The sequence below is a fragment of the Lycium barbarum genome, chromosome 9, assembly GCF_019175385.1.
Source record: "Lycium barbarum isolate Lr01 chromosome 9, ASM1917538v2, whole genome shotgun sequence".
Lineage (NCBI taxonomy): Eukaryota > Viridiplantae > Streptophyta > Magnoliopsida > Solanales > Solanaceae > Lycium > Lycium barbarum.
The window spans coordinates 2,892,676-2,908,582 of NC_083345.1; the positions used below are offsets into that span (position 1 = coordinate 2,892,676).

General features: G+C 32.4%; 2 protein-coding genes across 2 annotated transcripts; one reads left to right on the top strand and one right to left on the bottom strand.

The window, feature by feature from the left end:
- Positions 1-437: 437 nt before the first annotated feature.
- LOC132610513 (xyloglucan endotransglucosylase protein 1-like) lies at positions 438-2,959 on the top strand. The gene is made up of 3 exons (XM_060324834.1): positions 438-820; positions 1,695-1,888; positions 2,455-2,959. The coding sequence occupies exons 1-3, from the start codon at positions 536-538 to the stop codon at positions 2,816-2,818; spliced, it is 843 nt and encodes a 280-aa protein (XP_060180817.1). The 5' UTR covers positions 438-535; the 3' UTR covers positions 2,819-2,959.
- A 1,606-nt stretch (positions 2,960-4,565) lies between these two features.
- LOC132610417 (uncharacterized) lies at positions 4,566-9,291 on the bottom strand. The gene is made up of 7 exons (XM_060324711.1): positions 8,712-9,291; positions 7,922-8,024; positions 7,358-7,797; positions 6,956-7,058; positions 5,719-6,860; positions 5,060-5,164; positions 4,566-4,872 (listed from the first exon to the last, which is right to left on the bottom strand). The coding sequence occupies exons 1-7, from the start codon at positions 9,156-9,158 to the stop codon at positions 4,735-4,737; spliced, it is 2,478 nt and encodes an 825-aa protein (XP_060180694.1). The 5' UTR covers positions 9,159-9,291; the 3' UTR covers positions 4,566-4,734.
- Between the last annotated feature and the right edge of the window lie 6,616 nt (positions 9,292-15,907).

The window sequence follows — 15,907 nt, forward strand, 5'->3', positions numbered from 1 at the left end:
ATATGCAATGTAATTTCTCAACAGAGGGGATCTGAATGAAATCTCTTGCGCCCCTAGCTCCGGCCTTGAGCACAAAAATTGAGTGACTTTGTCCCTCAAGGCTGTGACAAATTGGAAAAACATCACTGAGCCTTTTTTTTTTTTTTTTGCTTTTATTATAATTTGAACCCTAATTTTTTTTTTAATTTTTATCCATTTCATTAACTACCAGACCACACCTTGAAGTATCTTTTTTGAAATTATTCTTAACAAACACCAAAAGAATTCTAAACCATCCAATGCCAAAAAAAAAAAAAAAAAAAAAAAGGCTCCAGCTCTTATGTTATGCTAAGCTGGCACCAGTTGTTGCCCATGCATCCCACCATCCTGCTTCCCAAACACCCCCAAACTCAAATAAGTTCACAAGCTTTTTGCCCTTGTCTTTATTTCTCTCAGCTCCTTCTACTCACTATAAATACTTGCCCCCTTCAAATCAAACTCCACACACAACCAAAAATCACACATTATTCTAAGTTCAAGTAAATTGTAGCTAAAAATGGGGTCTTTTTCCCACTATGGGTTCTCAAGTATTTTCTTGGTTATAGCAATTTTGTTTAGTTTTTGCATGGTTTCTTATGGTGGAAATTTCTTTCAAGAATTTGACTTTACTTGGGGTGGCAATAGAGCCAAGATTTACAATGGAGGCCAACTTTTATCTTTGTCTTTGGATAGGCAATCTGGCTCTGGTTTTAAATCCAAGAAAGAACATCTCTTTGGGAGAATTGATATGCAAATCAAACTTGTTGCCGGAAACTCTGCTGGCACTGTCACAACATATTACGTAAGTACAATTAATTTCACGTATCTTTGTTGAACTTTGCCCCCGTACGAGAGTATTAAAGTCAGAAATTTATTTTTTATCGCATTAAAGTGAAGGTTGAAAGTTAAAACTACTTTTGGCAATATTATTGTAGGTTATTTAGTGGAAAAGAATGTTTGTGAAAGCTACTTGAAGTTCAATTTTCCTTTTAAGTAAAGGACACTTTAAAATATTTGCAATGTTGAGAAATTTTTAAAATTTGAGGTCATGTCATATTTATTTAATGATTCACAAGCAACTTGTTTAATTTTCCATGTAGAAGTAACCACAAATTTGCCTAGTATATATGCATGTGACTATTTTTATGTGGACGCGAGCGTTTCTTTTTTAGCTGTTATAAGTAACTTTTATGTCATAATAATGATTCCCTATTCCCTTTCCTTTTATTTTCATTCCTGAAGCATATTACATGTCAAACTTTACAAGTTGTCAACTTCTTTTCTCATAATATTAATTAGACTCATCTTAATCTAGTCTAAGTTAAAGTTTTACATACCAAAAGTATAAAAATATTGACACAATCAACTTACTAGTAAACTAGTCACAACTACATTTTTTCAACTATACTGATATTATAATTCTCCATACTATCAATATGTATAATTTAAGTTTTTTACTAGAACTAATGATGTCATTGATAGCTTATGTTGCTTGACCCTCTTAAAATAGTCTCACCTGTATCGAATCCTCCAAAAATACATAGATTTTAGATGATTGATAAACATGCGATGATATTTTTGAAGAGTCTGACCAGCATAGTTGACGGCCATAGAGCCTAATCGTGTTTTGCTTCAGTGCATTTTTCTAACTATTTTTATTTTTTTATTTTTTGCAGTTATCTTCTCAAGGACCCACTCATGATGAAATTGACTTTGAGTTCTTGGGAAATGTTACTGGTGAACCTTATATTCTCCACACAAACATCTATGCCCAAGGCAAGGGAAACAAAGAGCAGCAATTCTATCTCTGGTTTGACCCTACCAAGAACTTCCACAGCTACTCAATCATTTGGAAACCCCAACATATTGTGTAAGCAAATCACTCAATATTTATCTCTATACTATAAGTAATTAATTAATATATTTATATTATATGCTTTGGAGAATAAGGGGATTAATCTCACTATAATTACTGAATTTTATCCATTATAACGATAAAATCACGGAACTATTAAATTGACCTATTATTTCAACTATTGAACTTGAAATATAGAATTTGAAGTTTGAAACACAGGTCTAAAGGGTTTTTCAAGTTCTCAGTCATAATTTTAATTGTGTTATCATATCAAAATACCCTTTTTCAACATAACTTCAAATATTACGTTTTTCTTTCCAAATATCGACCAATTCATATCCAAACGCCTACTTAAAGTAACCGAACTATACAATAAATTGCTCAAAAAATACGGCTAAACTTTGCTCACTATAATAATAAAGCTGTGAAACTATTATTTCTAATATATTAAAGTAACTAAATTTACACATTATAGCAATAAAGTTGTATCTTTGTCGCACTAAAATAACTGAACTTTACCCAAATATACAAATTTTCCATCCTAGTAACATTTTCTCATGTTTTAATTTTATTTATTTCAGTTTCTTGGTGGACAACACACCCATAAGAGTTTACAAGAATGCTGAATCACTTGGTGTGCCATTCCCAAAGAATCAGCCCATGAGGATTTACTCAAGCCTTTGGAATGCTGATGATTGGGCCACAAGAGGAGGCCTAGTGAAAACTGATTGGACCAAAGCCCCATTCACAGCCTACTTTAGAAACTACATGGCCCAAACCTTTAGTACTTCACAATTTTCTGATGAAAAATGGCAAAATCAAGAACTTGATGCAAATGGTAGAAGAAGACTAAGATGGGTTCAAAAGAATTTTATGATTTACAATTATTGCACTGATATTAAGAGGTTTCCTCAGGGTTCTCCTCCAGAATGTAGAAGATTTTGAGTGGCTATGTAGTTTGGTTTTTGTGAAATATTCTTTTATGTGTTTGTGGTTTTATTTTGATAAGAGTATGGCCACCAAAATAAGTTAATGTATTTTTATGGTTTCATTTTGTATGTTATATGAAGCTAGTAGTTCTATCTATTATCTAATTTATTTGATATCTTTTATCTTAGTTTTAATATTTGTAATCTCTTCCCATCCCCCGCCTCAGCAATAGCGTTTACTGGCTACTTTACAACCCTGTTTTTTAAAAATATGGAATTTCAAATTACAAAAATTAAAAAATGGTTACTTTTGAATTTTTATTATAACGCCACAACCCTTGTAACATACAAAGGATATTAGAGAGCGAAATTCCTTGAGAATTTATCTTTACGGCCCTGCCTATACTATTGTACTTGAAAAAAATGTGTGCCAAGTGATATGATGATGTGGCGGGTCATCCATGATCCATTAATCACTTATGCTCTTAACTCTAAGTCTTTCTACTACTTGTTTGAATGCTTTAGGGCTAAACTCGTTCGAAACTAATCTTACTTACGAACAATTTATTAATTAGATCTTTATAACTTTAATTCTTTTTTCAGTGGACGATATTTTGCTATTTATCTGACGTTTACGGTGCTCGTGTCCTGCTTTACACAATTGTTGATTTTTACGATCAACACTTGTTAAAATAAGGAAATCAACATAAAAAATAGCCGAATATAAGTTGGTTCCCAAAAGGGGATGCCCTTTGCCAATTGCCATGGGAATCAAATCATTGCAAGAAAAGATATTATTCTCTAGTCATTATGATTACAAATATTTCAAACTACTGGTTAACTACTGATCCAGTTAATTAATAATTTGATAAACCTTAAAGAATATTAGTACTCCTAATAGAAGAAGAAACCTTTTTCCTCACCAACCTTTGCGCCGAAAGCTATTAGCCTCCGTTCATTATCTTAGATGTTCCTCAAAGGTCATACTTTTTTTAATCATGGTGTCGTGGCCGGCTTACCCACCTCGATTTATCCAGCTAATACCTGGTGTCTCCAACCAACACAAGTACCAAGCAACGCCGCCACCAATGCTTAGGCAGGAAGAAATCATCTAATTGTTTTCCATCTACAATGAAATTTAAACCAGAGACTTCATGGCTCTCCCCAACTTCCACACCCCTGGAGTGCTAAAAGCTCATACTTTAGTTGGTTTGTTATAAAATTGTGTAACAATAAGACATTATATTCTTGTGCTCTCATTAATTGGACCAAAAAGCACAAATTATTTACCTTTTCAATTATTTTTGTTTAACCATCCGTTATACAGACTTTGATGGAGAATGACAAAATGAACTTATTGCGTATGACAGAAGAATATTCAGATGGGTTCAGAGAAACTTCATCATTTACAACTATTGCACTGATTTAAAAGAACAATGACGAATCAACAATTATTATGCAAAGTACACAGTCCAAAAGAAAATGGCTGAATTAATAGCACATAATAAACGTTAAACAAAAACGATACGAAAAAAAATAATCAGTGAATGCTGGGACAAACACCCATGTATTCTGTATATCTAAGTCCTCATAATAGTCATGAAGTAGCCACTATTGATGCTCACTTTTCCTCCCATAATACTTCAATAAAAATGATATATAAAGATATAACATAAGTTGCAACACTACAAACATCAACTTCTAGACCATGGTTGTGGAAGATAATTTTGCAAATATAAAGCAATCTCTTTGCAGTATGAGGATAGAAGTAAATAATAATCTCATTTCTGAAGTAGTACCAAGAATTGTAGCTTCCACCATAAACATATATTATGGACTAAGTCACCTATCTACAAGTCAACTTTGATAACAAGAAGCATGGAACTTGAAAAAAGAAAAAGAAAAAAAAAAAAAGAGAACATGGAAACTAGCTTAGTGATGCTTCTTTCGGGTACGCTTTGTCCCTGCTTTGATATCTTCATTCTCAGATTTCGAACTAGATGATTCTATTTTTGCAACAGTTTTATCTTCAATATGAGCGGAAAATGTCACTCTTGGCCGGTACAAAGACTGCAGGTTATAACATTGAATTAGTACTTTTTTTTGTAGAAGAACATTGAATTAGTACATGTAAATGTAAATGAATAGTTAATTAGTACATTGAATTAGTACATGTAAATGAAATAGCACTAATTTGGAGAGGATAAAAAGTAGATTATGCTTAAAGTTATAATAGAACATTCAAATAGTTGATTACCGGGACTCTGCAGTGATAGTTGAGTTCATTATTCATTTGGCTAAGACGTTCTTTTGCACGTTGTTCTGCTTCCAGTGCTTTTGTACATGCTTCTTCAACCTCGAGCTGAAGTGCAACAAAGTTACATGAGATCATACTTTTGTAGGCTTTATGATCATTATATGGATAACATTGAACAAATATAAGAAAGAAGGCCAAACAAGAAAGTTACAAATATATAGCCCAAGCTTTAAGTAACAGGGCTACTGTTTGGTGCATTGGAGAAACATTTATTTTTTCTCACTGGAATCAACATCCTTCAATTATGAACAGAATTAGACAAATTTCTCTAAATTATTTGTGACTTGAGCAGGTAAATAAATGGCTAAACAGAAGGAAAAACTAAGGTATCGCATAAATTCTCAATTAGGCAAACCGATGATTTGTGGAAGCAATTTCAATTTGTTTCACACCAAAATGCAGGACCCTAAGACTTAAAAAGTGCCACTAGAAAACAAGTGTTAAACAAAACTGGGGAAGATATGGTGCAGAACCAAGAGTCGAATATTTCCAGTAATTGAGGCTTAGGACCACCTTGAATTGATTTCGACATGACAATTTCTAAAAATAAATTTTTATCTTAAATCTGGAGGACAAACAAACTAATGGCAAATCATTACCTGAGTAAGTGGGATAGGAGCAAGGCCGTTTTCAGTAGAAAGGTGTTTCTCCAAGAAAATCCGCATATCAGCCAACTCCTTCATCAATCCCAGAGACACTTCTTCAGTGTCTTGCATCTGATTTCTAGAAAATTCAAAAGCTCTCTCAGCATGCAGGCGGTATGATGCACAATTCAGACAGTTACACAGACCTCTACATCCCCTACGATTTCTCTTTAATATCCCTTTGTTGAGAACATCAGGATGAGTAACCAAATCATATGATGATGATTCGTTCTGAGTTGATTTCTGGTGACAAATAGCTGGTTCAAGGCATCCATTTTTGTTTAGATTATCACTAGATTGTGAGATTTCTTGTATGGACTCGCTGCATAGGGTTTTGGTGGGACCATCATTACCATATCCTGAAAGATCAGATGGTTCAGTGGAAGAGGATGATGTGATCAAAGCAACTTCGTTAAGCCCTTCACTGTCTCCGTTGCTATCTGCCAGCAAAACCTTGCAGCTGCTTTCATTATTGACAGGCGCAGGTTCTGATATCTTGGGGAAAAGCTCCTTCTTTAGAGCCTCATTAGCATCTGAATGAATTTCTACAGTACCAGTCGGATCGCCAGAATTCCTATTTTCTTCATTACAGTCTACCTCCAAAGTAATGCGATCTCCTTCAGGACTAACAGGCTCGACTTTTGGATCTTCTACCCCATATTCACTTAGCAAATCTTCAAGACTGATAGGCAAGAGGTTTGGGATAGCTATTGAAGTTTCCCGGCTTACATTGATTGCTCCAGGATTAAAATTATTGATATCATTATTCAGACATTCTGGTACTTCCGACTTTTCTGCATTACTTGTATCAGTACACTCTGCTTCAGATTCTCTTTCAATCTCGACATGAAGTAATGTTTTGGAATTGGCCACATCATCAGGAAACATGGACCATGGCATCTTATTGAATGATTCACTCACGTCATTGGCTGAGGTAAATTTTGGTTCAAGTAACTTTGTCTCTTGTTCTTTGATTTCATCTTTCTTGGGAGAATACTCTTTGTTTGTAGGAACCTCTTTACTCACAGGCATCAAAGGTCGGTTGCACTCCAAGTCCCTCTGAAATTTAGGAAGTCCATTTTCACTTGAAGCACCTCCTAAGAAACATGAAAAACATGGTCAGCCTGCATGCATTAGTTTATTCATGGGATCCATCTTAAATACACCTGAAGGATTATAAAATGTGACTTACCAGTATCATTTTTTGCAACATCCATCAGAAATGGAAGCAGTCTTCTGTAGCTAACAGAGCTTGCAGCTTTGAATACCTTCAGCCTAGAGCAAGGATTTAGAGCCTGTAAAAACAAGAGAAATTGACATAAATAACCGCCCACTAAAATAATAGCCAGGAAATGCATATTAATGTATAATATACATAAAATATGCATTTTTTATACAAATAATGTATATTTTTTATTTGGCTAGCAAATGTAATTATTTTTGGCCGACCGGCCAACCATGTAACTTATTTATGTAAAATTAGAGAAAGAGAGCCATTCAGTTTGGTTTTTCTGCAAAGAAGCATCCTTTAAACAAACTTTGGAGATATTCACAAGATCTTTACAAATAGCTATTCAGAGTTTCTGTCATTTACCAATTTATTTCTCGAAACACTGCCATTTTTCCCGGGAGTCAAATTAGACTTCTTTACAATGTAGCCATTTCTTCTGTCTGATGGATGACCTGCAAAACTTTTCTCCATCTGCTCAGAATTATGGCTCACATTAGCTTTACAGAAAATGTCAGTATCTGGTGGTGTAGTCTGGACACATTCTTCCAATGCCTCAGGATTAAGTCCTCCCCCCTTGGTAAACACCCGAGACTCCACCTGAGTCTGGGACAAAACACCAGGGATTTCATTGAGATGCTGTGGGCCCCCTGATACGTTGGGTACGATCTTCTGACCTTCTACGTTTCCTAGTGATCTTCTGACATCAGAAGCAGAACCATTACTAGCCGTTGATTGCAGCTCAGGTTTCAGATAACTCAAAGTTGGATCGCTGGACTTGGATAATGCATCACGTGTATCAATTTCTGAAACATCCATAGAAAAGAGACATTGTCTTAACTCCAGCTACACTAGAAACTTAGAAAAACTGAAAAGTTTAATCCTCACAATCATCATTTAAACTCGAAAAAACAAAATTTAGAAATATACCAGAATACTCTCGCGCAGCATCTGTCAAATACGGCAGCAATCTTCTGTAGCTAAATGAGCTTGGAGCTATGAACACCTTCCTACGCAAACTCGAACTCACAGCCTAGAAATAAACAAACTAATTAATTAAGAAAGAAAACTTTCTTGCTCTAATTTATCAACCAAAACCAAAATATGCCCCTATACAATCAATGTATGTGCTAAGTACCTGATATTTTCTTAATATGGTAAATCACTAATGATTGTTAACAATGAACTATATGATACTATACAGTTGTAGAAATTTTGTGAAGTCGACACACAAATGGGCTCTATCCTAAGCAAACTTAAACACACAATGAAATTGAAAACACTAAACACAATTTTTTTCTTAATCCAATTGATTAACCAAATCAAAAGTTGTTCTTTAAATAATCAAAACATAAGCTAAGTGCCCAAATAGTCTTAACATGATAAATACATCCTAAAGTTTAACAATGAACATTAGTATTCTAGCATACACTAACCAAATTATCACTAACTTCTCCTTGTTAAAATTTCTTTAAAATCATACAATTGGCATAAAGATTGAGAAATTTTCAAAATATATTACGCCGCGTAGCCATATTTTCAGTTTATACAATATTATACCTGGGGGGAAAGCATTATAATGTATCAACCTTGTATTAAAGGTGTTTATACACAAATATGGGCTACGTAGCGTAACTTTCCCTAAAATTTAAGCTAGCGATGTTAGAAGCAATAATAACAACTTTTTACTTTAAATCTACAAAAGAATGGAATATCTTACCAAATTACTCTTAGGAATGGACACAGTAATTCCAATTTTACCCACTCCTTCATTCTTATTTACTGTTTCACCACACTTTTTTACCCCAAATATATCACCATTTACCTCCTCAACCCCAACTCCATTACTGTCAATTCCTATTTGACCGCACTTTTTTACCCCAACAGGTATTTCACTTTTCTTCAAATGAATAGTATCATCATCATTTTGTAAAACAATAGGAGTAGCTGGAGAGAAGACCCTATGAGCACGAAGATCCTTAATAGGTGTACGAATACTTTCCCCGTTCTCCACAACTACCCTTTTCACCGGCGGGTCGTGGCGCTTGAATCGGGTCGGGTCAGCCCGAACTCGACCCGACCTGTTACAGTGCAAGTAGATCTGAGATTTGCTCCGTGTAAACTGACCTTCCATTATGGATTTTCTTTTCCGATTTGGTGATTGCATTTTGTTTTTTATTTTGAAAAGAATTGTTAGGGTTTGGGGGAAAATGGAAGAGAGAAAAAGAGAGAGATGTGGCGGGAATATTTAGCTTCTTGTATTGGCGGGAAATAAATTGCGGGAATTTTGTGGACCCTTTTTTTGGCTCCAATGGAGTACACCCTTTTCTTTTTTGTACAAAAAAATTCTCTCATTTTGAAAAATAAACTGTTACTACTAATACTTGTAGAGGTGTCAAATTACAGATGATGGCCCGTCCTCCTCCTACTACTATTACTATTACTATTAATATTATAATAATGAAGGATATTAGAGCTTTTTATCCCTCGCTTATTGATAAATTTTTATATTAGTTCTTGTGATACGTGATTCTACATATTAAACCTTCAAGTAAATAAAATATACATACTTTTAGTCATTTATGTATGAAATTGTTATTCCTAGCGTTCCAATTTATATGAGGTTTTATTATTTAGGGGACCCAAACGACTCTTTCTTTGACTATAATTTTCTACAACTCTTTCCATATATTGTGAATTGAGAGTATATAACTTAACTTTAAAACCAAATATTATAGTAGCAAATGCTTATCCTCCTTCAATTTGGAAAAGATCAAGAAATACAAAATTTCTATTTTATTAGGAAAAGGAATATATATTATCGTTATTTAAATTAAAATTAATGATGGGATAACTATGATCTTATATATATAAAAACCTATATTATCAGTCTTAAAAGTACATGGGGTTATTCTATTTTAATTGATAAAACGAGATTAAGAAGAAAAAATTTCCTACTTTTTTAATTAGTTTTAAAAGAAAAAAAATACAAAAGAGTTCCTTAAAAATAATATTTTTATTAGGAAAAGAATGTGTTTAAAAATAAAAGAAACAATATATTTATTAGGAAATAACATTTTTGACCCAATTAAATAACAACATGGATGTTTTTGGACCAAACTATTAACGGGAGGACATTTTTGTTTAATTTCACATAATTTAAGGGCATTTTTTACCCTTTTCCTTTAATTTAATAATGACGGCTAGTTACCAAGAAAAAGAAAATGGGTCGGCTTATGTCAGCACAGACGTTGATAGTCATCAAACTAAGTTCGGGTCTGGTTGGTAGGGCTGTGCAAATTAACGGTTAAACCAATAACCCGAACTAATTATTAGGTTATTGGGTTAATTGTTCAGGTTAATAGATTACTGGTTCGGGTATTGGGTGGTGCCCTGTGGTTATTGGCTTATTGGGTCGGGTCACAGTTTGACCATTTTTGTTAACGGGTGAACCGATAACCCAATAACCATTTATTTAATTATAATTCTACCCTTCCATAGATAAAGTCACTTGACTAGATTTAGGGTTCACTTGATTTCCACTTCATAACCATTTTTCTTCTTTTCTCAGATCATCGGGACATGTCAATGGTATTGATGTGAGATTATTTTTTGTTTTCCCACAGAAAGTGCTACTTTTTTATTTTCAATGGATTCTAAATTTTGATTATATTCTTTTTGTACTATATTCTTCTGAAAATTGTCCTTTTTTTAATACTACAGTTCCATGTACACTAGATAATTCCAGTGATGGTGTACATGGTTGATGATTAAGAAACTTATCTTTCTTTGACTAGTTGATTTATAAATTTATCTTTATTTTCCTCTTTTGATACCAGGTTAAACTTTACGCGGTTGACAACAATAGTAGGCGAAGTTTGTGTGAAATCTTAACGGTTAAACCGATAATCGAACCGATAAGAAATAACAACCGATTAACCGATAGCCCATTAACCGATATCTTAACGGTTCTTTAACGGTTTAACAATTCTACAAACTGATAATCGATAACTTTCAAACCCAAACCAAATCGACCGATATGCAGCCCTACTGGTTGGAAAGCCACCTGGTAATTGGAATTGGTGTAATTACTAGGGTAGTAATTACACACTTTAGTAATTATGATGACCTGTTTGTTTGTCATAATGTAATAACACTGTAATTATAAGCATACTGTTTGATTGCACGTGTGTAATTACGCTAGATTAGTTTAAAAATAAAAAGTAATACTAGACAAATATGTGCCTTTACAAATAATTTATTAAATTAGGTATTTAAGATACATATTGTTTCTTGAAAATATATTAATTAATAATCACATATTTGTAAATAATATTGTAAAAATAAATATATATATTTTTTAAATTAACAATGTTATAATTTAATTAATTATAAAGATTAAAAGCACATATTTTGTAAGAATATCATGGACTGGATGTTTGACAAAAAGATTAATATTTATACATATAATGTCATAAACGTTATTCAAATGTTTGACAAAAAAATAATTTATCAATTGTAAGTAGAAAATGAACAACAAGCAATGTAAAACAAGTAAATAGTTCTAAAGAAATTAAAATTAAAATTGAAAAAAACCTAAATTCAAAATCCAAAAAAAAATTGAACATGATACTTTTAGGTTGAATTCTAACATAACATTCATAACTTAAATAAATATAATTAGAAATAAAGTAAAAATTTATATAAGTCTATAACCTCATTCAACAACGGAATTCTACTTTAATATAACATCAGTCGTTATATGTCAAGTTTGTTAATGACCCATTCTTTCTAATATTAGGAAGTGTAGCTTTAAAAACTAGAATAATAATGTAGTTACGCTAAATGAAGAAAATAAGAAAAAAAATTAAAAAGCAATTACATGGAATCACGAGTAAAGGTTGGGAAATGAGAAGAAAGAAAATGAAAGATAAATAATATAAAATATATATTTTAAAAAATAAAAATAATTTAAAATGTGAAAATAAAAAAGAAATTAAAATAATAGAAATAAAAAATAAATGACAAATAAAAGAAATTAAAATAAAAAGAAAAGTAAATAAAAAGTAATCCCGTAATTACAGGGTGTAGGTACACTCAATTCTCAACCCCCCTCTTGAGAATTGGAGAGTGTAATTATCCTCTCCTAATTACACCCAATTACATGCGAACCATGTAATTACTTGGCCTGACAAACATGTCAAACTGTGTAATTACACTCAATTCCAATTACATAGATGACTTTCCAAACAAGCCCTTAATGTTATTACAATATTAAATACGAAACTAAACAACCTGCACTAGATAGACTATCAACTTGAAATGATATATTGACATGTGCTCAGGGGCGACCCTTCGGCGGAAAATTACACTATTTATATATGGTATAATTTTTTTATGTATACATTGTAGATGTTGAACCCCCATCAGCTTCTTCATCTATTTACTTTTTTCATATTTCGAATCCTTTTAGTGAAAATCTGAGTTTCGCCACTACATGTGCTTCATGTAACATTTCCAACATGGGTGCCGAATACACCTTTGCCTGAAAGAGTTTACTCATAAAAAATACGTACTTCTTCAATTCCACTTTATATGCGGAGTGTTTTTTTTTTTGAGACATAAATTTTATGATGAATATTGTAGAAATCTGTTTATTCTCTTGATTCTTCTTTCCTAATATTTCTTCATAATTCGAGGGTTGTTAGTAACTTATTTCTCGAACATAGAAAGATCTCCTTATGATGTGTATTTGATCTCCAAAAACATCGAGCACTTTAATAAAAGCAATATTTGATGCGGAGTTTAATTTAGCACCTTTTTTTTTAAAAATAAGAGACTAGTAAACACTCATAACTGTCAAACAATTACGAAGAACAGGGCACTAACAATACGTAAGGTAAACAATATACACTACTAGAAACAAATGTTTCTCCCCCGACACTCAATGAAAATTTGGGGCAGTAAAATATGATTTTTCTATTTCATTCTCACCGAACCAGCTCACTAGAAAACGTACGGTGAGAAATAAGTTTCCATTGAAACGCTGAAAAAACTTTCTTATTTTTCCTTATGAAAACACTACTATTTAATTTTTTTTCACCGGCATTCAGTGAAAAATAGTCGCTGAACATTTTACAGTGGAAAATCAATGAAAAAATAGAGATTTTTAATCAGTGATATAAAATGATACAATGAAATAAAGAATTAATACTGTTGGTCTATTTATTAAATGAGGAAATTCTCAGCCTATCAATATTATTGGTGCAGTCTGCTCATGCACATTAAGCACACAATACTGATTAACGTTGTCGGCGATACCATTTATTATGAAGGAAAAATTTTGTGATAGGTGAGACACAAGTATTACTTGGCATGTGAAGGTAATATTTTATTGAAAAAAAGGATATGGGTCCCACTTTTATGACCCGCTCTCGTCACTAGTGCTATTTCTCTGTTCAACCTCACCTTTCATTTCATCATCAGCCCTCCTCTTTCTATTTATTTCACTCTCATTTTCTAAATTAGTTTTCTAGTCATTTTTTTACCCAATTCTTTTTGTATTCATGCATATATTTATATTATTCGTTTGATGCTTGGTACGTGTAAATATATCTGAGTTATTCGGGTTTTTTATTTATTAAATCAAACCAATTGTGTCGATTTTTTTATATTTATAAATAAAATTAAATCTATAAAATCGAGTTTTCATTGGTCTTTTCGATTCTTTTTTGAATTATTTGATTTTTTTTCTTGGTTCGATGTGAAACATTTTATAACAAAATTAATTTGCTTTTTGTTGTCAAGGCCAAATATGGTGTTAAAATGTTAAGAAACAAAAACTATGACAAAGTTAAGAACAAATATTTACAAAGTAGATTATAATTTTAAGAAATTGAATATATATAATGTTGGGTTGGTTTGTCTTAATTTGGCCTCTTGTTTTTTACTCAAATCGAGTCAAATTAGTTACAATCAATTTTTTTTCCTCTAAATCATTTTTTCTTTTCTTTTTTCAATTAACTAATTTATCAATTTGGTTTTGTTTATCGATTTCCTTTATATAGCCCTACTTAGTATAATGGCATTTTTTGTGCACTGTGTTAGCAAAATAACGGGAAAATTACTTTATATACCGTCTACTTTGCCAGTAAGATCCTGTTCTTTTTATTATTTGGTCTTTTAGGATTTAGCTATCTCTCACAGACATACACCATCTCACACTAAACTATGCCTTGAGGAAAAGTTATGCCCCCTCCGGCATAACTTTAGTTTTTCCTTAAGGATTATATGCCGGATCCGGCATACACTCCCCCCAGCCCTGCCTTGCGAAATTATTTTTTTATTTTATGCCTGTGCGGGAGTTCGAACCCAGAACCTCAGGTATCCAAGCTAAGGGCAAAACTTAAAGACCACAAATATGAGGGACAAAATTTAAAGACCACCCCAAAAGAAGGGCAATTCTGCGAATTGCCCATTTAATATTATAATAATGGATAGGGCAATAGGGTACTAATCTATTAGATCTTTGGACTAATTAGTATTGCGTACAAATAATATGAGTAGTGCTAAATCTAAGGTATAAAATTGTCAGATTTTCGGATATCTAAAAATGCGAAGTACTAAATTCGATATCCAATCCAAAATTTAAAATTTTTTAAAATAAAATCCGATGGCCAATCCATAATCCAAAAATCCAAATCAAATATTTTAAAAACTCAAATTTCGGTTTGAATTTCGAATTGGACCAAACTATGCCCGGCCCTGGTTAGAATTGAAAAGGTAATTCATGACTTTTGCTAATTCAGTGCGTCTTGTATGAACTTAAATAGGAAAATAATACTGGATAGCCCAACATCTTGCACTGTCTTTTCAGGACAGGACTTGCTTTGGCCCAAGAAATCAAGGCTACTTATTCGAAAGTGTTAATTTTCTCTAGTAACTTGTAAATTAATTGAGCATTATAAAGAAAGAATTTAACCTGAATTACTTTTGTCAATTGTATTCCTTTTTGTTCATTTTCTCATAATTTGGTTAAAAACGGACAATACTGCAATTATAAGGGGATCATCATGCAATTTTTCATGTTAGGAAGCATGAGATGATGAGAAAAAGTGCTAATACTAATGAAATCGAATTATACATATAGTTACTCTATAACTTTTATGTATGTATAAATCTATATAGCAAAGAAACAATCTGCAAACAAAATGAAAATAAATAATTTAGTGTTCTTTTTCTTTGCGATTCTGAAATATTAGCAAAAAGGAAATTGTGAGATAGGGTTTGGTTAGTATACGGTGGAACACGGCTGGGGTTTTTGCTGCGTAGGGGGTGGTTTTTAGGTGAAGGAATAGCTACAGAGAAAGAGAGAGAATAATAGTTCAGGTGAGTCATGGGTGAATAATTTTTGGCCATTATTGGGGCCCACACTTCACATATTAGTCCTCACACAAGTATTAGGTGGCATGCCTCACACATAATAAAATTTCTCCCTACTTCAATATTTACATTGTATCTGGCTATTGATTAACTGTCTTAGATTGACTAAGCCGCAGCCACAACTTTTTATAATTGAATACTCAAAAAAAACAATAGCCTATCCGAGACAACTCATGTCATGCATGACAACTGAAATTGGACTTAATTACTGGCTACTGCATGACAGGTATAGCTCAATGTCAAATCACGATTATTAGTATTCTTTTACGTTCACTATACGAAAATAGATGTATGGTTTGAAAAATCAAAAAATAATTTACTATATTATTCATATCTTTTTTATGAATAAGTAATGCTTTAATAACTTCCAATTCTTTTTCAATACTAGATGACTTATAATAATTAGGGGTAATTTAATAAAATTATTATTTTATTTATTATTTCTTAAAGAGTGTGCAAATTAAGCATAAATAA

Excerpts from the sequence above, each read along its gene's own strand:
- LOC132610513 (XM_060324834.1), top strand. The coding sequence starts at position 536 with ATGGGGTCTTTTTCCCACTATGGGTTCTCAAGTATTTTCTTGGTTATA. Across the intron at positions 821-1,694 it reads GCACTGTCACAACATATTAC|TTATCTTCTCAAGGACCCAC; the intron begins GTAAGTACAATT and ends TATTTTTTGCAG. Across the intron at positions 1,889-2,454 it reads TGGAAACCCCAACATATTGT|TTTCTTGGTGGACAACACAC; the intron begins GTAAGCAAATCA and ends TATTTATTTCAG.
- LOC132610417 (XM_060324711.1), bottom strand. The coding sequence starts at position 9,158 with ATGCAATCACCAAATCGGAAAAGAAAATCCATAATGGAAGGTCAGTTT. Across the intron at positions 8,025-8,711 it reads CCATTCCTAAGAGTAATTTG|GCTGTGAGTTCGAGTTTGCG; the intron begins GTAAGATATTCC and ends GTTTATTTCTAG. Across the intron at positions 7,059-7,357 it reads GTGTTTCGAGAAATAAATTG|GCTCTAAATCCTTGCTCTAG; the intron begins GTAAATGACAGA and ends TTGTTTTTACAG.